Source organism: Ramularia collo-cygni (assembly GCF_900074925.1).
Source record: "Ramularia collo-cygni strain URUG2 genome assembly, contig: RCC_scaffold27, whole genome shotgun sequence".
Lineage (NCBI taxonomy): Eukaryota > Fungi > Ascomycota > Dothideomycetes > Mycosphaerellales > Mycosphaerellaceae > Ramularia > Ramularia collo-cygni.
This window is the reverse complement of record NW_019716281.1, coordinates 197,073-216,731: the sequence shown is the minus strand read 5'-3', so window position 1 is coordinate 216,731 and position 19,659 is coordinate 197,073. Positions and strand designations below refer to the sequence as shown.

Here is a 19,659-nt window from a genome sequence, read left to right as displayed (position 1 = left end):
TCATGTCATGGGGTCTGCAGAGTAAATTCACAGTGCAGATTTCGGCGTATATAGCGTTCAGAGGAGGGTTTCCTGCAATTGAAGGAGCTACGACAGTGGGGGCTGAAGTGATTTCGAAGAGCATCTCGAATTGCGTTGGAAAGAGTTAGAGGTAGAGTATCCGTAAGATAAGCAAGACAATACATAAAAGAGAGGCCACTTACCCACATCGACGTCCTCACTCGACAACAAATGTCCACACACAAATTGTGTGCTGGAGTCGTCAATTGCGATGGTCTACCAGCGATAAGAAAGAAAATCTTCATGGTCCAGGCTGATCGATAAGATGTTCCCCGCGCAACTTGATAATGCAGAGCTCTCGAACCCCGTTGATGAGGTGCGATAGTGACTTTCATTACGTGTGAGCACCGAAGCGGATTTGACAAGAGACCACCGAGCAGTCATCTGTCGAAAGATCTCGAAGCAGTCGCGAGGCATGCATGAAGATTGGCCGGAACGTTCGTCTGCTGGATTGATGATGGAGAGGTCTCCTCTGAGATGCCGACATACTTGGCAAAACTCTGGATGTGTTTATAAGACATCACCACTGTATGACTTCGAATTCTTCTCAGGACGGGTCGGTGGCGGCAGCTGGCATCGATAAGATAGTATATGTTGTTTGATTTCGCCAAATCACACAATGTGCCAGCTTGAGATACCCATCAAGCTCCCTCCACGACGCCCAATGCTATCTCATTCCAATCCTCAAATTAGCAAAAGCCAGAGTGAATCTCGTTCGCTTGGTTTCAGCAGAAAGTCTCACCTGAGTCTGTACACCATCGTAGGTCCAGAAGAACACTACCTCCCCTCGGCCCGTTCGATCAATGCGTCCTCCAAACCGACCGGATCGAAGAGACTGCGGTCGCCCTTTCGTTGTGCCCAAAGAATGTCTCCTTTGATATACACGACCACGCCGCCCTTGCCGGTGGCACTTGYGGTGATTCTGAACAGCGGCAATCCCGTCTGATGATGTGCTTCTCGCAGCGGAACCATGGTAAGATCCTGCTCCGCGCACCAAGCTTYGACAGTATCCTTGAAGTTCTGAGCGACGTCCCGAGCCACTGTAACTTTCGGAACAGAAGCCTCGAGTTTCTTGCCAATTTCCTTGGCGATGGGTCGAACAGGGCCAGCTGCAGGCGCCGCAAGCTTGGTGAGGGGGATGTCGGACTCCAGCAGGTCCATGGCGTTATTGATCATCTCTGTCCCTCGCCCCCACTCCTTTGCGACATCCGGCTTTGCATTAAGGGTCTCGGGGATCTGCTGCTTCCACCACGCAAACCAAGCTCCGACCTCCTCGAAATTAGCTTCATCAGAAGTCAGCCAGAGATGCAGGGTTGAAAGCCACTTCGGGAAGAACTCCGCGACCAATAGTCTCGCCATGACCTCGGACTTGAAGTGTGACTGCCATTGAAGGACCATTTCCAGCGGAGTCAAATCTTGGTCAGACGGGTCTACTTCAAAGTACTGCGTCAAGTGCCGTGCAAGCTTGGGTAGCAGATGTCTGACAAGAACCTGATCGAGCTCCGAATGAAGAAGGGTTCGCCATGCTAACAATCCAGCTAGAACACCTGAGCTAACATCCCAACCATCCAAGACCTGTCTGAGCCTTCGCTTCACATCAACAAGAAGGCCTTCATTTCGGGCATCAAGTTGATGGGGAAGCAGGTGGGGTAGCCAAGGGAAGATCCAAGTGTGGGGCTCCGCATGTTTAAGAGTTGCGTGCTTGTGATGATGGCTTCGCTTTCGAGGATCCCACGCCTGCAATGCAGCACTTAATTTCGGCACGATCAGCTGGTCCACGAGATGGCTGTATACAAAAGCCGGCAGAAGCGGTCTCCAAGCACCGACGAGGGTCGTCAGAGGCTCGTGGTTGAGGACATCCCAGTTCGTGATCGTGGTTCGCAGCTTGGGTAGCCAAATCTGATAAATCATCGTCTCATAAGCTGTGGTTGCTTTTTGCCGCTTACTCTTGCCATATCCCTCGTCCAGGGTGGTCAATTCGCGTGCTGTGACCACTTCGTCCTGTGTACCAAGGCCGAGGAGAACCGTGATGCGCTGGAGATCCGATGTGAGGAACTCTGGGTCTTCGAGAGGATCCCACTCGGCAATATGTTTTTTGAAAGCCGGACACAGTGCACCTACGGCAATGTCGAGCAGGCCGCATCGAGAGATTTCATGCCCATGTTCAAGCTGAAGCTTTTCGAGTGCATCTATGAGCTCCGACCAGTCAAGCACTTGAGAGGAATTTTCCAGACCTTGTTTGGCGGCGAAGTTTGTATCGGTATTCAGCCCTCCTCCCGAGGAAACGATCTGAAGCCGTTCCACTGCCTCCAGCACCGACTGCAGCTTCGCCAGTTCGTCTTCTTGCTGGTCAAGCTCGATTTTCTGATGACCTGCTTGCTCCTCAATATAGACCTTCTGTTCTTGAACGCCGTGCCATGCTTCGATGGAAGCCTCAAGCTCCAGTCGTTCTCGCTTCGCGATCTTGTCGGCTTCCGAGTCCAACGGCATGGTAGTAGGTGTCATAAGACCCGCAGCACTGGTCAGCATTCGTGTCTGGCTGCCGGTTGCATCCACAATGGAGCGCAGCATAGGCAAAGGCACATCGAGTCCCGGCGCCGCGGCCTGCACATCGGCCACGGTCTTGTATTTCGTCTTGGGCTTCCTGCCTCCACCTGGGGTGCTGGCTCCGCTATCGCCTCCGCTGATTCCGCTCCGCCCGGCCAGCGTCTTCTTCTTCCGCTCCTTGCGCGCCCGGCGTTCCTCGTCACTGCTGTCCTCGTACGTCTCGCCTCTCCTCTCCGCGGCGCGACGCTGCTCCTCCTTGTATTGCTCCGTGCGCTCCTTCACCGCCCCCACACCAGCACCTTGCGGTCGAAGCTTGACCTCGATCGGGTTGACAATGCCTTCTCCGCTCTCTCCCAGACCTTGTCCCTCCTTCCATCCCATCTTCTCCATCATCTTCTTCGCGAATGCGGACATTGGCCCGCCGCCCTCGCCCATTTTAGGCGCCTTATTGGGACCTCTCCCAGCGGCGCCCTGGAATTTGCGCTTCTGAGAGTCCATGTCGGTGGTGTTGGTTGTTGGTGGGGCGCGGAGCGATGTGACCTGTGATCTTCAAATTCACAAGCCGAGTATTTGTTGCTGCATAAAATAAGGTTTGTCCGTGCAAATTGTGCATGAGCAGCAGGGCTTGAGGAGGGCACCTCACCTTGATCATTCTCTCATCCTGCGACGATTATACATCATATATCCTGATCTTGAAGCAACATTCATCAGACTCTCGCATCGGATCGGAAGTGTCCATCATATGTTAACAGCCATGCACATAAGGGGCGACAGTAAGGTACACTTGATAGCGACAATACACACTACTCAGACCTGCTCACCCTAGACGAATCATCCGACTGGTCACTCATGGACCATCGGGCACTCAAGGAGGCTCAAGCCCAGCCATTGGTCATGCAAGAAACGATCAACTGCTTCAGCTCAGTCAGGACACCACAAAACAGCAGACTAGGACCGCGCGTGRCATCAGATCCATATACACCTTGGACCGCATTTCTGAGATATCCAATATCGACATGTGGAATTCATATAATCCCGTATGCATGCGGACGTGCCTTTTTCGATATCCTAATATCGAAACGATGTACCCTTCACCAGGATGGAACAGGCCAGCACACATACCGTCCGGTTTAGTGTTGTGGTATGACCGTGAATATGGCTGTTCAGCGAGCACGGGCTATGCTGCTGTATATCTGCACGTCCCCACCTTAAATTCTGCCATCCGCCATGTCCCGCGACAGCATAAACGGAGCCAGTAGATTGGCTTTCCAACGATCCGAGATGCGAAAAGCGGCATGCGAATCATGACTGTCTCCACGAGCTTATGCACCGCTTTTCCGCGTGTCAAGCTTCACAAGACGTAGGTCAAGAATGCTGTTTCACGGTCCTCAAAGTCAAATCCAAAAATCGTAGGCTATCATCTGGCGAGTGACTCTCTTCCCATCACCTTTTCATAGCATCTTCAATCTTCCAACTCGTCCCGACTTTTCAGACACTTGCCATCCGAACACTTCTGTGCATCATACAACAAGTAAAAGATCTGTGCAATCATGCCTCCAAAACGAACACTCCCAGAGCAATTCGCTCAACCCGCGCGTAAATGTCGACGAACAATAAACTATGCCGAGAGCGAGGACGAATCAGACGGTCAAGATAACTCCGAGAGCGAGTCTGAAGTCTACGACAATGACAGCACAGCGGAGAGCGAGATTGAGGTCTACAAAAATGACAGCAGAGCGGAGAGCGAGATTGTGGTGGTCCACAAAAAAAATAACAGCACAACGGAGAGCCAGTATGAAGTCTACAACATAGACAGCGTATCAGAGAGCGAGTCCGAGGCCACATCGGAGAGCGATGACGGATCAGATATCGAGTACAAAGACACCGTCTCAAAAACAAAGTGCAACAAGCGCGTCTCCACGAACCGCCGATTCAGATCACCTACATCCCGCTATGCCGTACGACCCACAGTGCGCAACACTCGCGCGAACATCGACACTCCCTCCCCTAAGGCCACACATCCCACAAAGCGCCTCACTCGCTCAAACAGCGGCGCTCGGTCCGGGATCCGCAAAGATTCAGGCATCAACAATCACGCCAGGTATCAAAGCAATACTACCCCATCACGATCCAAATCTGCCTCAACACCAGCGGAAGACAAGCCCTGGATACCGTTATTCTCCACCATCCCCTTCAGAGCATCCCGACGTGCCGAAGACAAACCCTGGGTACCTTTATTCCCCAACCCTCCCAGCACCGCCGAATTCCAAGATGTGCCAGGGCAGCAGCAGCAGCAAGAATATGAGAACGCAGACCCCGATTCCGATTCCGATTCCGACGACGACGACGACGACTACGAWGATGACGACGAAGAAACCGAAACCGGATTAGGAAAGACACTTCCCGGCTCAATCTACCCCTCAGAACCCATCTTCAGCATAATGGACCCCCTCAACCCCTTCAACCCCTCCAATTTCCGAAGCTGCATGGCAGATTTACCTGAAGACATCACCGACGATGAAGCTTCTGGTCCTAGCAGTGGTGGTGTCCGTAAAGCCGTCCGGAAAGCAGAGGACCTCGAGGAGTCTGAAAGTAGCGAGTCTGAAAGCAGCGAGTACACCGGCTCCGACGACGAAAAAGACAAAGAGGACGATGATGATGATGATTGAAAAATACGGCAGACGTGCACACGATCAAACTTAACATCTACAATGATCGAGAGTTACAAGCAGTGGAAAATATACCACCATTCATCCTCATCATCCCCAAAAATCATCATWACCTCTGGACACTCGCGGATCATCATGCTTCCAGAATCATGCCACCATGGAGAGAACAGCACAAAGCTGTCCCAGCAACTACCTGGAAATCCACAAACCCCCTCACACCCATCAAGTTTCACGAGCCATACATGCGACGGGTTTTGGGGAGAAAGAAAAATCGAGAATTAGGACAGGAGTGAATTTCGAGGAATTGTCTTGAGAGCAAAGACCTCGCGTTGGGAGTGGGGGAATTGGGAATTGGACACATTCCATCTCTTTTTGTCGTTGGATTCCACCTGCATCCACATTGGTTGAATTTCTACACGATAAATTTGGGAGGACAGAATGTGAGGCATGAGAGCAGATTGATTGGTGTATGTAGCCAGACGAACAGTGTGAAATTCCATGATTGCATATGACGAGATGATCTCAGTCGCTACAAAGTGATGACCTTGTTGCCTCCCTCAGTCGCGTGCAGCAATTTCTCCTGACTTGTGCCTCGCCCCGTCGGACACCATCGCACATGATATAGAAGCTTCGCACTGAAGCCGTAAAAACCCCATCACCCACCAGTCATCTGCAATACGCTGCTCCAGCCTGCTGCTTAGCAAGCCAGACTCAATTCATTCATTCCGCGCCCATTGACTCAATTCTCCATACGCCGTAAACTCCGCCCTTGCCATTCGCAATGCACAACACCACTTCCAATCAACCATCCCATGGATATCAACATCACCGACTTTCCGAGTAGTCATTCAGCGCCACACAAACCGCACCCCGATGATGTCCATTATACTGCCGAATGATCGTCTTACTCGAAAGCTCCCAGAGTCTGGCGTAGTGATCACTACACGCCGTCACAAGATATGCGGAATCGGCGGAGAAAGCACAGTCCCAGACCCATCGCTGATGGCCATCGAGCTCATTTTCGAGCGGGAAAGCCTGCGAGTCTTCTTCCTGGCGGGGAACACCATCTTCATCATCCTCGGGCTCCTTCGGTGGAGTCACATTCTCCAGATCAACGGTCCATATTCTTGCCGTGTGATCCGCCGAGCAGGTTGYGAGCTTGCGGACATCCGGTGATAAGAGTACGCGTGTAATGTACGTTCCATGCGCTTTGAATCTTGTCACAGGCACCAAGCTTGTGACATCTCGAACTGTGATGAGACGCCAGACAAAGACCGCGCCGTTTACGCTGGAGCTGACAGCGGCGCATAGCAATGAGCCATCTGTGGCCACTGTTACTGACGCGACACTCTTGTCCTCCTCTGGTACAAGCTGGTGACTACACTTGTTCTCTCCCAGATCCCAGATCCGGACATTGCCGCCTCGGTCACACGAGATTAGCTCGCCCTGGTTTGGATGTATTACAACATCATTTACTGGCACGCCATGAGAGTAATTCCGCTGTATGTGGCCGCTCCGGGTATCCCAGATTTTGACGGTTCCTTTGACACTAGTTAGCGTGGGTAAATGTGATTGGTACCAAGATTTTGGCGCACCATCCTCAGAGCTGGTCACCATCCATTTTCCCTCGCAGTGGAATGCGACTCCAGTGATGTTGCCCRTGTGGCCTTCAAACGTCAAAACCGCCGCGGGATTTGTTGACTTGATATCGTACAGCTTTACAGTGTGATGACCAGCCGCGGCCAGAAATCGTTTGTCGGGAGAGATGCATAGTCGATTGACTTGTGAATCTGGGTGAGGAATTGTACGGGAGCAAATGCCGCTCAGAGCCTCCCAGAATCTGTCCGGCAATGTCAGTATGGGTTTCGCGCACGGTGCATTGATTATTAGTAGAGATTGAAATCGCGACTTCGCATGGTATGTCGCGAAATGTCTTGCGCGCAATGTCGTGCCGTAGTCGTTGCTGTCCTCAATGGTACGTGGTCATCGGCACCACCGGCGCATTAATGACTGGTCGGAGAAAATGGCATGGCAGTAAAACTAGCAAGCAGTCCTCAAACGAATGTATGTCGCCGATAGTGYCGTCCATTAAATAGCCCTCGCTCCCTCCCTATACAAGCACACTCACCTGATTGTGTGATCGTATCCAGCTGCAATGAAGTTAGCCAATTTCCCAGATCATCGAGCATCCAAAAGCCATACCAGTGCACAGAATGACACTCATTTCGGACGCGTCTGCTGTCGGTCGCGCGCAAAGGTCTGCGCCGCTCGAGGAGGATGTTGTTGTTGGAAGATGCAGAGCACGAAGATGAGGATGGGGTGCCCCAAGACTTGCAATCGCCCCGCCCTGCACGTCGCCGGCGCATGCGGGCCGCTAGCCGAATATTTAGCGCACTGTCGCGACTTCTTATTTCGGCCTCACCTGGTCGGTGGATGCGTCTGTCGGGCGCATAAATGTCCTCGAGGGTGGGAATGTGTCAATGACCCTGAGAAAATGTCGAGGAGTACCGCCAGATATGGGGCAGTGAGGGAGAGGTAGTGAGCTGCTCTGCAACGTTGATGGCAGGACTGGCTGGCATATGCTATCACCTCGTCCATGATTTCCGAACTCGATTCTGCCAGGCAAAGAAGAAATATGGCAAAGAGACACCGGGCACTCCGGATTCTAGGATTCTCATGGAATCTGGTGCTGGAAATCCAATATGTTCGAGCATGCCGGTGTGTAACAGCTTCATGTTCGCCTTCTTTTACGGTCCCGGTCGCAAAAATCTTTCGCCATTAAGAGATGAACTCGTCTCTGTAACGACGGCGTTGTCTTCCTCTTAATCCTAGCCAGACCCAGCTTCGTCCTTTTCTTTCTAATCTTCCGCGGAAGACCGGGACTTGTTCAAGGCGGGGAGGGAACGAATCGTTGTGGTATTGATTTGCGGCTTCGGAATTGTTCGTTAATCGGGCGAGGGCCACTACGTGGACTGCGTGGTTTCGAACGTGGTGGATTGCGGGGCGATATTCATTACATCGCTCTTGTAGCGACCGAGTAGGATGAATCGAGACTTCGGGAGAGCACGCCTATCTCGACCGCGGTGTCAGCTCTGCGTCGAAGTCTCTCATCCCGACAAATAAAGCGATGACCTACTCAAGTTTCCTCTTGACTGAGTCTGGGATCGCTTGCTTCACTCGAGCATGCTGTATGCGAGGAGTCCGGTGAGATACGACTTGGCCGCCTTGCATCTGAGTCAGGGGGTGTCAGCGTTGGCACACCGTCTCTTTGAGCAGGCGATGCGTTCGCCCTTGGCAGATCGAGTCGTATAGCGATCGTGAATTGCGACTGGAGCATTGCTCGTATGAGAAATGCGCTGGCGTGGTTCGCGATGGGTTTCGACCAGCCATGTCGAGATATGCTGTCATGGATGACTACGTCGCACACATCTGCGGCGTATTTTATTGCGAAGATTGGGGTGAGAGGACTCCGATTCACATCCAGAAGATCGATGTGTCGCTTGGGAACACTCATGGCCAGGGAGCAGTGCAACACTTTCTTGCACGGTCCTATCGCATGAGTGCGGCCCAAGTGTATATCCTCTCATTTTCCGATCTTCTTGCCCTCGTCTACTCTACGCCAGTCTTGCGGTTCGTGTATTCGACCGCGGATGCTTAGAATCGAGTGATGGGGTGACCATCATCGTTGTCTGCGTCTGTTTCTAAATCAAATCTTGCATCTCCGCTATCCGGGGCGATCAGAGCGGTCCAGTTCGTCGTCGGACCCGTCCATTTATCTACATCTTTGTGGATGGTTTGGAGGTCTCCCGACGTATGCGACGGCTGCGATTGAGCAGCGATCTGCCACACTTGTTACTGCTCTTTCGATCGACCCTCAATGGCGGCGCATGCGACCCAGTAGCTCGTACGAATAGGGCGATGGCGCAAAGTCGATTGTACGCGTTGTCTTGACGTTGTCTCGAAGGTAGAGAGAGAACCGCTGCGAGAATTTGCGCGGGTGCATGTCGAAGCCGTATACCGTAGCTTCGCGGCATATGTTCAGGTCCCAGGGCGATGAATCAAATTCACTTGTTCCCGCACAGTGCTTGAACATGATGGCAGAGAGGCCATATGGTTTTTTTTTTTTCTCCTCGGAGAATGTAGGTGCTGGAGAAACAGAAACAGAGAAAGTGCTACTGGACGAAGCTCGGGAAGTCCCAGGACCTTGAAGCTGGACTTGCCAACCCTCAATGACAACGAGGTCTTCTTGCCATATTGATCTCCTTCGTAAAATCGATTGGGGTCGAGATGAATATGTGCCTCTAGCTGGAAACAATGTTTGAATCAAGGGGCTATTCTCTTCACATTCAGACGAAGTGATCATCTTCGCTGTTCAGACGTTGAAGATCGGCTCCGCGATATGGTTTCTTACTGCCATGTCCTATATCCGAGCTTGGCGTCACGACAAAGCCTGAGGTCCGCGCCGACGAGCTCAGCTCGTTGGTGATATCTCGAAACACTCTTCGTCAAAACATTTCCGATAAACAGGGGATGTGTTTGAATGATATGGACTATATTCGCATGTCTACATCGAGGCCTCTGACCATCTCTCCGCCGCCTCGTTACAGCATGCATGGTCACAGCTTCTGTCCAAGCATCCTCCCGATCCCGCTCTGGACTTTCCTTAGCGTCTGTCAAGTCGTGTCGCTCCCATATGGTGCCGGGATTCGTTTGCTTGTTACAGCCTGTGATACAATGATCCACACGGCATAGAACGTCAAAGAACATCTCTGCAAACAAATAAAGTATCGCTGCACCCGAACCAAAGTGGCTCGCGACGGAGACAGGGATGTTCAAGCAACGTAGACCGTGACTCACGGCAGAGAGCGGGATGTTCAAGCAACGTAGACGCAAGACAGCCGAGACCACCTAGGCCGCCTCCGCCACGGCGCTGTGGGAACACCACCACCCCCCTCAAATTCCTCGAAACACACACGAGGTTGGAGCGTACGATCAGGGCATCCTCCTCATACCCATTCCGAACATTCCCTCGCACCTTGTCGTCGGTGAGAAGCTGCAATGGCTGTCGTCCTATGGATTAGTCAAAGATTCACTTTGGGCAACGAAACCCATTACCAAGTCCAAAGATAATAGCCTGTTTCCTCCACACCGCCGTCGACGACGACACCGCTCTCCAATACCTTCGATATGTACATGAGGTTGTAGAGCTTGCTCTCCTCTCCAAATGCATACCCATAAGAAGGATATATTCCATGTCGTCGTCGTGTTTCGCCGCCATAGCAGCGGAAAATTCGCGTTGCCATATGGGTTTGACTTCATGACCCACCACCTCCTTCCGCTGGTACTGCTAACCACAGCGGAGAGGCCAGATTACGGACGAGCGACTATATCATCTGGGCTTTTTCGCGCAAATTCCCATTCCCTCCTTCACGTCAACATCTTCTTACACAGAAGCTCTCTTGACTTCAAAAAAAATTCCAAGCCACACCACACCACACCACACCACACAAGACAAGATGGCGCCCGCAGGAGAGAAGAGTAAGTCACATCGCTCTCCAACTCCAAACTATATGACCATGCCACTGACGTCCACTGCAGATGGCGGCAAGCGCAGGATGGAGGAGGGAGCGGAGGAAGAGAATGGAGGTAAGTAACATCGCTCTCCAACTCCAAACTATATGACCATGCCACTGACATCCACTGCAGACGGTGGAAAGCGGAGACGGGTTGAGGGAACGGAGGGAGAGAGCGGGGGGGTGCAGCCGAAGAAGAAGCCGAGTGAGTAAAATCGCTCTCCAACTCTAAACCATATGACCATGCCACTGACATCTACCACAGCCAGCGAGCAGCGCAAGAAGGATCAGAGAGCCTTTGATCTGGGCATGCGGAAGGTCGCGAAGGTGGGGCTGGGGATGACGGAGGCCTGGCCTTCGAAGGGAAGGGCGAACGCGTATGCGGAGGCAAACGGGAAGCAGGTGGATTGGGAGAAGGTGATGAAATTGGCGAAGGAGCCCAGGGGGCCGGGGGTCAAGGTGGAGGATGCGGAGTGGCACAAGTGTGTGACGCGCAAGGGGGAGGGGGGTGCTCTCCGGTCTGTGGAGGGGCACCCTGCTGGTGGGGAGGATGTTGGAGGGATGGGGATGGGGTATGCTCCCCAGCCTGTGGAGGAGCACCCTGCTGGTGGGGAGATTTTTGGAGGGATGGTGGATTGGGCTCAACCCCAGTTTGTGGTGGGGTTCCCTTTTCCCGGGAGGGATTTCGGAGGGATGGAGGATGGAGGTKCTGGTGGGGAGGATCTTGGAGAAGGGTTGGATCTCCGTGCTCTCCAGCCTGCGGGGTAGCGCCCTGCTGGTGTGGAGGGTCTTGGAGAGATGGGGRATGGAGGTGCTGGTGGGGAGGATTTTGGAGGGCCGGGGATTCCGAGTTCTTTCGGGGAGGATTTTGAAGAAGTGTTGGATTTGAGTGCTCCCCAGCTTGAGGTGGAGCACTCCGCTGGTGGGGAGGATCTTGGAGAGATGGGGGATGGAGGTGCTTTCGGGGAGGATGTTGCGGGTTTTGGTGGTTCCCTGCCTGAGGGGACCTACTACATCGAGGATGATGTTTGGCAGTGGATGTTGGAGGTCGACGTGGTGGTTAGTGACAGGAAAGAGCAGTTGTGGGCTGACTTCTTTGCGGGGCGGGCTGTGTGCCCTTTTTGAGGGGGGCGTTGATTGCGTGTTGGCGGATTGGGAAATTGGGAAATTGGGAAATTGGATTGTACAGCGATGATTTCCAGGCAGTGAAGGAGTTGATGGAATTTGGTCATCAACTTGCCTTCTCATTCTTCTCTTCTCATTTATATCATCGTCGACTATGCTAAGCTAGTGAATGTCACGTCGTGAAAAGTGTAATGTGGTATAGAGAGAGCAAAGTCGTACTTGGAAGGCGTTTTACAATTAATCCACGGAATATTTTCCCGCAGTGTACATCGCATAGTTTCCTTTCCATCTCATTCCTCTCCTCTCATTGATATCATCGTCGACTGTGCTAAGCTAGTGAATGTCACGTCTCCAAAAGTGTGATGTGGTATGGAGAGCGGATCATGTTTAGCAGGCGTTTTACAGTAGATTCTATTACGACTCGATCTCTCGCAGGGCTTATATGAGCTCGCAGTCCATCATGTCGCTATTTAATCGCCCTAGTCTCGTAGATATCATCGTTGACCGTGCTGACCTAGTAAGTGTCGTGCCGTTCAATATGCAATGTGGTATGGAGAGTTTCATCATTTTTACCAGGCACTTTCTAGTAGACTTCATTGCGACTCGATCTCTCGCAAGGCTACATGAACTCGTAATCCATCATGTCGCCATTTAATCGTCCTGTCCTTGTGGATATCGTCTTTGACTGTGCTAAGCCRGTGGGTGCTATGTCGTCAAATACGTGATATGGTATGGAGAGTCAAATCTTGTTAACCAGGCATTTACAGTAGGTAGCCTTTATTGCGACTCGACCTCTCGCAGGCCTATACAGGCTCGCAATCCATCATGTCGCCGTTTCATAGTCCTATTCTCATGCATGTCATCGTCGACCGTGCTAAGCTGGTGGGTATCATGCCGTCAAATATTTAATTTGGGATAGAGAGTGAGATCTTGTTTACCAGGCATTTCACAGTAGATTCTTATTGCGCATATAGATAGTACATGATCTCTCGCAGGGCTACATAAGCTCGCGATACATCATGTCGCCTCTCAATGGTTCTAGTCTCGAGGATATCATCGTCGACCGTGCTAAGCTAGTCCAATTCATGCCATCAAACTTGTACATGGATACCTTACGGAGAGCAAGACTTTCAATCTCACCTTTAGTATTGAATCCTCAAGAAGCACACATTTCCACCACAGCAATACACAAAAGTAAATCCCATCTCCCAGCATACAACCAAAAACACTGGAAACGCCCTACCTTACTACCCAACGCCCTCCAAGCCCGTCCCGCCGTGCGCGCCCACAAAGCCCACACACCTCCACACACCCCTCTTCTTGCCCCACCTGCCCTCGCGAAAGGTAAAGACGAGAAAACTCCTGGTGACGATGCCCTCCTGCGGCACGCCCAACGCCTCACAATTGAGGAAGACTTCGCCATCCATGCCACGGAATTGGGTGGAAGAATCCAGAGGCCGGACCTGCCAGTGCGGGTTGTCGAGACTGCGTTGCTGGAGTCCTACGAGGTATTCCCGGGGAGGCGCGTTGAGGGGTGGGAAGGGAGGATCGGGCGTTCCGCGGAAGGAAGGGGMCAGGAAGGGTTCCCACGAGGAGAAGGAGAAGTCGCGGGTGTTGATGAGGTCGGTCATGCCTTGGACTAGAGAGATGAGATGGGATCGCAGATGGGGCCGGTCTTTGGTGGAGAGGGAGGGACTTTCTTGTTGCTGTTGTTGTCGTTGTTGTTGTTTTTCGGCTTGTTTTCTGGCTTGTAGTGGTGCTTCTTGCTCGATCTCAGCAACTTCTTCTAGTGGCTCCGTCTCCCGCACATAGGCACTCATGTTCTTTCTATTTTATTGGGATGTACCTTGAGGTAATGATGTGAGACGATTGGGAAGGAGGATCAATGGGAAGGTGCTCTCAGTGGTGATGGAGACGGTCCAATGCAATGCAATGCAATGCAATGCAACGAGGATTCGGGAAACAAACGACTACATTTCCGACCAGCGTGGCGATTCGTAGAGTATGAGGTGTATGAGTAGGCAGTAAGAGGATGCATCTACCTATGCATGGATTGCACCTCATCGTACGTTCCATCTAAGGTAGGTTTCTTCACTTTGCCATCGTTAGACCCTGCTCCCTGTTCGCCGCCTCCTCCTCCAAACTCACCTAGTCATGGGGTAATCATCCGAACGACCGGCCAAGAGCACCGCCGCAATCTAGGTACTTTTCCCATTCCATCCCACCACTGCCATTTAATAAATGCATGTATGGCGGGATGCAGTAAGAAGAAAGTGCCATTGTCACCCATCTGCTCCCCTTCGCTTGCAATATCCAATGCACATGCCATTCGCTCGCTCAGGTGTGAATGCCGACAGAAAAGTGGGTCCTCCGCTCGGCTACTCCCGCCTCATCGCATTGAAGGTGCCATGACCACCTAGGTACACTCTCCACACCCGCATCACAACCCTCGCAAGCAACACCAAAGGCACGAACATCCGAAAGGAACTTCACCATCCGCCACTCCATCTGACATCACCACCACAGCCAACATGCTCGCCGCCCGCACCGCCACGACCATCGGCCGCCGCGCCTTCTCCACCACGCGCCCCCAGCTCGGCTCGCCATACCACTACCCCGAGGGCCCGCGCAGCAACATTCCCTTCAACCCTCTGACGCGCTTCTTCGCTTTCCGCTTCTGGGGATTCATGGGTCGGTAGACGTCCGGGGTGGAATGCCAGGCGAGGGAGTGGACATGTGCTAATTTGTGAATGTGCAKCGACGGGATTCGGCCTTCCGTTCGGCATTGCTGGTAAGTGGATGAGGACATTGGGAATGGGGAGTTGGGAAGCTGACAAGTCGCACAGTCTGGCAGACGAAGAAGAACCAGTAGAGGGAGAGTGGAGAATGGATGAGAGTTGGGGAAAGGATGGGTCACTGAGGGAAAGGGATGAAGGGAGTTGTACATTGAGGATAGATGAGGAATGTCATGGAATCGAATTTCATATGTTGCATGCTGTATCTGGTCGTGGTGAAGAGACAGTGCTGTGCTATGGAATACTGCCCTTCCGAGAAGCGAGGGCCAGGGAAGATGTCTAGAGAGCGTCAGGCTTCATCTGCCATGCATCGAGTCCCCAGTATATATCTATGGCCCTGCAAGTCTCATATACATCGTTTTCACGCTCATACCCTTACATGCATATTGACACCAACGATGAAGTTGTGCTGGGGCACTTCACGGCTCGTCCCGCTCACAATTCACTAGCGCCTGTATAAATTTCGTGTTACAACATCGGAAGGAATCATTGAATTAAATAAATGACGGGAATCAAACAAACCTCCAATTCCACGTTCACGTTCTTCCTTTCCATCTGACCTCACCTCCACCACCTTCATCAACATGAGAAACCTCCGCAACCTCAAAAACACATGCCTCTCCTTCCCCACAGAATCATCATCATCATCATTACAGTCCTCCGCACCTCTCACAGCAACCACATGGGACGGTCAATCCCTCCTCCTGGCCTTTGGTCCAACTTCTTCAAGTCCCCAAATAACACTCAAACGTCTTCCACCACACTCCTGGAATCCCGCCCAAGCTCTGACAATAGCATCCTGGGATGCTCCTTCTCCAACACCGGACATTGAATATGATGCCATCCTCTCCCTGCACACCCTCCCAGACACCGGATCCATCTGCCTGGTATTAGCGGGAGGCGACATCATCCTAGTCCGTGAAGATCCTCAAAATGGGGAAGATCTGATCGAAATCGTCGGATCCGTGGATGCTGGCATTTCTGCCGTGGCTTGGTCCCCGGATGAGGAGTTGTTGGTGATTGCGACCAAGGCGGAAACTCTACTGTTCATGACGAGAGAGTTTGAGGGTACCGCGACGATAACTTTGACGGAAGAGGATCTCAAGGTCAGTAATCATGTGGATGTCGGGTGGGGAAAGAGGGAGACGCAGTTCAAAGGTAGAGGTGCAAAGGCCATGCGAGATCCTACCGTCCCAGAACATGTAGATGAGGGGAGGCTGAGTGAGTTGGAGGATGAGCAGAGGACGACGATCAGTTGGAGAGGCGATGGGCAGTTTGTGGCGGTCAACAGTGTGATCGAGGGTGAAGTGCGGAGGCGAATCATCCGAGTCTACTCGAGAGAGGGCATTTTGGAGAGCGTCAGTGAGCCCGTGGATGGGCTTGAAGCGGCCTTGAGTTGGAAACCTAGCGGGCAGATCATTGCCGGGGTCCAAAGACGAGACGAGGGTGTGGACGTTGTGTTTTTCGAGAAGAATGGACTCCGGCATGGAGAATTCAATCTACGACTGGAAAAGGAGATGCCGCAAAGCCGCATTGATCTCGCTTGGAATAATGACTCTTCCGTTCTCGCCATCTCAATGAAGGACAGGGTGCAGCTGTGGACCATGGGCAACTACCACTATTACCTCAAGCAGGAGATCTTCGTCGCGGGTGCAGAATCAGATTTGATCAGCAGTCAGTGGCATCCGGAAAAGGCTCTTCAACTATCGTGCCATTCGGGATCCAACCTCCAAATGCTGGACTACACTTTCGACGTCGCTCGAGGATCGGTCGCTCCACCTCACGATCACGGCGTTGTAGCTGTCATCGACGGCAAGAAACTCAAGATTACACCTCTCAGGACTGCAAATGTGCCTCCTCCAATRGCTTTTGACGAGTTTGAGCTACCCGCCAACGCTTTGGATGTTGCCATCAGCCAGCAGGGAACAAAGATTGCTGTCCTGCATAGAAATCGTGTCTCTGTCTGGACCTGCGATTATGGCTCCAAACCAGCAAAGCGAGCATCGTTTGATTCTGATATCCCGCTTGCATTGGAAGACAGCTCAGCTGCTCGGCATATCATCTTCGAGGGGGATAACATCGTCATGAGCACCTCACATACTGATGAACAAGACTCTCATCTTGCGAGACTCTACGGCCATGAGTCAAAACTTCAAGCACAAATATCCCACCCCTTCCCCTGCACAAATCACGACAGAATACTCTACCAAACGACCAAGGGCGCCATCCACGACCTCACCCCCACACCTTCGAATCTTCCAATCGGCAAGCTTCCCACACAATGTGTGGCCGTCGAACTCTGGCAGAGCGAAGACTACAACATCTTCGTCGGCCTCACGGCCAGCGGGACACTGCACATCCAAAGTCCTACCCAAAATCTCAAGATTCCTTCATGCACGTCCTTCCTCGTCACCTCAACCCACCTCATCTATACCACTTCCTCCCACCTCCTCAAATTCATCCATCTCCACGCTGGAGGAGAGGATCTCTCTATCCCTCCTGACGAGCCCGAAACAGATGAGCGCTGTCGAACRGTCGAACGGGGTGCGAAACTAGTCACTGTCATGCCTTCCGCTTATTCTCTTGTTCTGCAAATGCCTCGTGGGAATCTGGAGACGATTTACCCTCGAGCACTGGTCTTGGCGGGAATCCGAAAGGCTCTCGATCAGAGAGAATACAAAAAGGCTTTCTTGATCTGCAGGACTCAGAGAGTGGRTATGAATATCCTGCATGATTATGCTCCGGAGCAGTTCATGCGCGATGTTGATGTTTTCGTAAGGCAGTTGAAGAAGACGGAATATGTGGATCTGGCATTGAGTTCGCTTTCAGAGGAGGACGTGAGTAAGACCATCTACAAGGATACGATCAAGTTGWCTGAAGACTTGGGGCTACCAAATGGTGCGGACGTGGTAGTGCAGCCCGCCACGACAACATCCAAAGTCAACCGGATTTGCGACGCCTTCCTCAAAGTCCTCATGCCACAACAAGCTACGCACCTCCAGAATATCGTCACCGCACACGTCAGCAAGAATCCTCCGGACCTCTCCGCTGGCTTGACGCTCATATCCTCACTCAGGAAAGCTTCGGATGAAGATGCGCTAGACCACGCAGTCTCCCACATTTGCTTCCTCGCGGATGTCAACGCTCTCTACGATACCTCTCTATCCCTCTACGATCTTGACGTTGCATTGCTAGTGGCGCAACAGTCGCAGAAAGATCCGAGAGAATACCTGCCATATCTGCAGAAGCTAAGAGACATGGAGCCTCTGAGAAGGAAGTTTTCCATCGATGATGATCTCAAACGCTACCAAAAGGCTTTGGGACACCTCCATTCCCTGGGCGACTTTGAAGAAGTCAAGGCATACACCGTGAAACATGACCTATACACCACTGCTATTGACACTTACCGCTACGACACACCTCGACTGACAGAACTCATGCGGCTATACGCAGACTTCAACTCCAGCCGAAATCGCTACAAGGAAGCCGGCGTCGCATATGRGTATATCGGAGATTTCGAGTCTGCATGCGAAGCCTACCGCACAGCTGGAGAATGGAGGGAATGTCTTTCCTCCGCTCTCCTCATCGACCCACCCCTCCCCGCCGAGAAAGTCGCGGAGATGGCGCAAGAAATGGCGGATTCCTTGGAAGAAGCCAAAGACTTCCAAAACGCCGCCACCATCTATCTTGAGCATCTCTCCGATCTCGAAGGCGCCATTCGTCTTCTCTGCCGCGCATACCGTTTCGCCGACGCTATGCGTCTCATCGCATTACATCGCCGACCCGAACTGCTCACAAGCGCAGTGGACTCCGGACTCGTGGAAGCGTCAGCATCCATGACGGAAATGCTCGCGGAAATGAAATCCCAACTCCTCGCACAAATCCCTCGACTCCGCGAACTGCGCATCAAGAAATTACAAGACCCCATGGCATTTCTCGACCAAGGCGTTGATGGAGGAGCGGACAATATCCCGGATAACATCTCTCTCGCCCCCTCGGCCATGTCGACGAGCGCGGGGACTTTTATGACGCGCTATACGAATCACAGTTTGGGAACTCTGGCGACGAATGCCACGAGGAAGACGAGTAAGAATCGACGGCGCGAGGAGCGGAAGCGGGCGAGGGGCAAGAAGGGGACTGTGTATGAAGAGGAGTATCTGGTGAATTCCGTCGAGAGGTTGGTGGAGAGGTGGAATTCTGTGGTGGGGGATTGCGAGGCTTTGGTTGGTGGGTTGATGAGGAGGGCTATGAGGGAGCGGGCGCGGGCTGTCGAGAGCGCTATGGGGGAAGTGCGGGAGGCTTGTGAGGGGTGTCTTGAGGAGGTCTTTGCTGGTGGGGAGGCCGGTGAGGGGAAGGAGGAGGAGGGGGATGAGAGGAGGATTGTGGGTGGACAGGGAGTTATGATTGAGGCGGAAATTGAGAGCAGGAAGAGGAAGGTTAGGCCGGTTGTCAAGGGGTTTGAGAAGTGTGGGCTGCTGGGGTAGTAAGTAGCAATACTCATCATGCATTACAATGGGAAATAGAAGACGCTTTGTCTTTCCTCTAGACGTCGTTTTCGTCGCTTGATCCATCTTCTGGCATTACATCAATTCACCACTGCGAAGTCTTCAAATTCAGTCACCACCTTCAGCGTGAGAGAACTCTTTCTTGTCGCATTCACATCCACAAGCCGACCTCTTTTAAATTCTCCGAAGAAATTTCATCCCCTTCCATCATTCCTCCGCCGCAAACAAGCAATTTTCCAGCAAGCTTCCTCGCCTTACATACTCAAAGTCTTCATTTTCATCAATTCATATTCACCTAGATTTGCAAACGTACTCTACCAATTCCCAAGACATTACAATCAGGTGTGACTTCCGTAGCTGCGGTGTTCCTACCTTGTCTATACGA

At 52.3% G+C, this 19,659-nt stretch overlaps 8 protein-coding genes; 4 read left to right on the top strand and 4 right to left on the bottom strand.

The window, feature by feature from the left end:
* Positions 1–837: 837 nt before the first annotated feature.
* RCC_11180 (related to tuftelin-interacting protein TIP39, contains G-patch domain) lies at positions 838–3,105 on the bottom strand (the record flags this gene model as incomplete). Its single annotated transcript, XM_023776403.1, has 1 exon — positions 838–3,105. One exon carries the CDS (start codon positions 3,103–3,105, stop codon positions 838–840), a length of 2,268 nt encoding a protein of 755 aa, XP_023632171.1.
* A 1,052-nt stretch (positions 3,106–4,157) lies between these two features.
* Positions 4,158–5,276, top strand: RCC_11179 (uncharacterized protein; the record flags this gene model as incomplete). Its single annotated transcript, XM_023776402.1, has 1 exon — positions 4,158–5,276. The coding sequence occupies one exon, from the start codon at positions 4,158–4,160 to the stop codon at positions 5,274–5,276; it is 1,119 nt and encodes a 372-aa protein (XP_023632170.1).
* An 825-nt stretch (positions 5,277–6,101) lies between these two features.
* On the bottom strand, positions 6,102–7,500 carry RCC_11178 (probable LST8 protein; the record flags this gene model as incomplete). XM_023776401.1 has 4 exons in its annotated part: positions 6,102–6,817; positions 6,872–7,116; positions 7,405–7,426; positions 7,479–7,500. 4 exons carry the CDS (start codon positions 7,498–7,500, stop codon positions 6,102–6,104), a joined length of 1,005 nt encoding a protein of 334 aa, XP_023632169.1.
* Positions 7,501–9,150: 1,650 nt separating this feature from the next.
* RCC_11177 (uncharacterized protein) lies at positions 9,151–9,639 on the bottom strand (the record flags this gene model as incomplete). Its single annotated transcript, XM_023776400.1, has 1 exon — positions 9,151–9,639. One exon carries the CDS (start codon positions 9,637–9,639, stop codon positions 9,151–9,153), a length of 489 nt encoding a protein of 162 aa, XP_023632168.1.
* A 1,153-nt stretch (positions 9,640–10,792) lies between these two features.
* On the top strand, positions 10,793–11,617 carry RCC_11176 (uncharacterized protein; the record flags this gene model as incomplete). XM_023776399.1 has 4 exons in its annotated part: positions 10,793–10,814; positions 10,875–10,922; positions 10,983–11,054; positions 11,115–11,617. The coding sequence occupies 4 exons, from the start codon at positions 10,793–10,795 to the stop codon at positions 11,615–11,617; spliced, it is 645 nt and encodes a 214-aa protein (XP_023632167.1).
* Positions 11,618–13,221: 1,604 nt separating this feature from the next.
* Positions 13,222–13,794, bottom strand: RCC_11175 (uncharacterized protein; the record flags this gene model as incomplete). The annotated part of the gene is made up of 1 exon (XM_023776398.1): positions 13,222–13,794. The coding sequence occupies one exon, from the start codon at positions 13,792–13,794 to the stop codon at positions 13,222–13,224; it is 573 nt and encodes a 190-aa protein (XP_023632166.1).
* Positions 13,795–14,505: 711 nt separating this feature from the next.
* On the top strand, positions 14,506–14,846 carry RCC_11174 (probable cytochrome-c oxidase chain VIIc; the record flags this gene model as incomplete). XM_023776397.1 has 3 exons in its annotated part: positions 14,506–14,665; positions 14,733–14,765; positions 14,821–14,846. The coding sequence occupies 3 exons, from the start codon at positions 14,506–14,508 to the stop codon at positions 14,844–14,846; spliced, it is 219 nt and encodes a 72-aa protein (XP_023632165.1).
* A 507-nt stretch (positions 14,847–15,353) lies between these two features.
* On the top strand, positions 15,354–19,253 carry RCC_11173 (related to IkappaB kinase complex, IKAP component; the record flags this gene model as incomplete). The annotated part of the gene is made up of 1 exon (XM_023776396.1): positions 15,354–19,253. One exon carries the CDS (start codon positions 15,354–15,356, stop codon positions 19,251–19,253), a length of 3,900 nt encoding a protein of 1,299 aa, XP_023632164.1.
* Between the last annotated feature and the right edge of the window lie 406 nt (positions 19,254–19,659).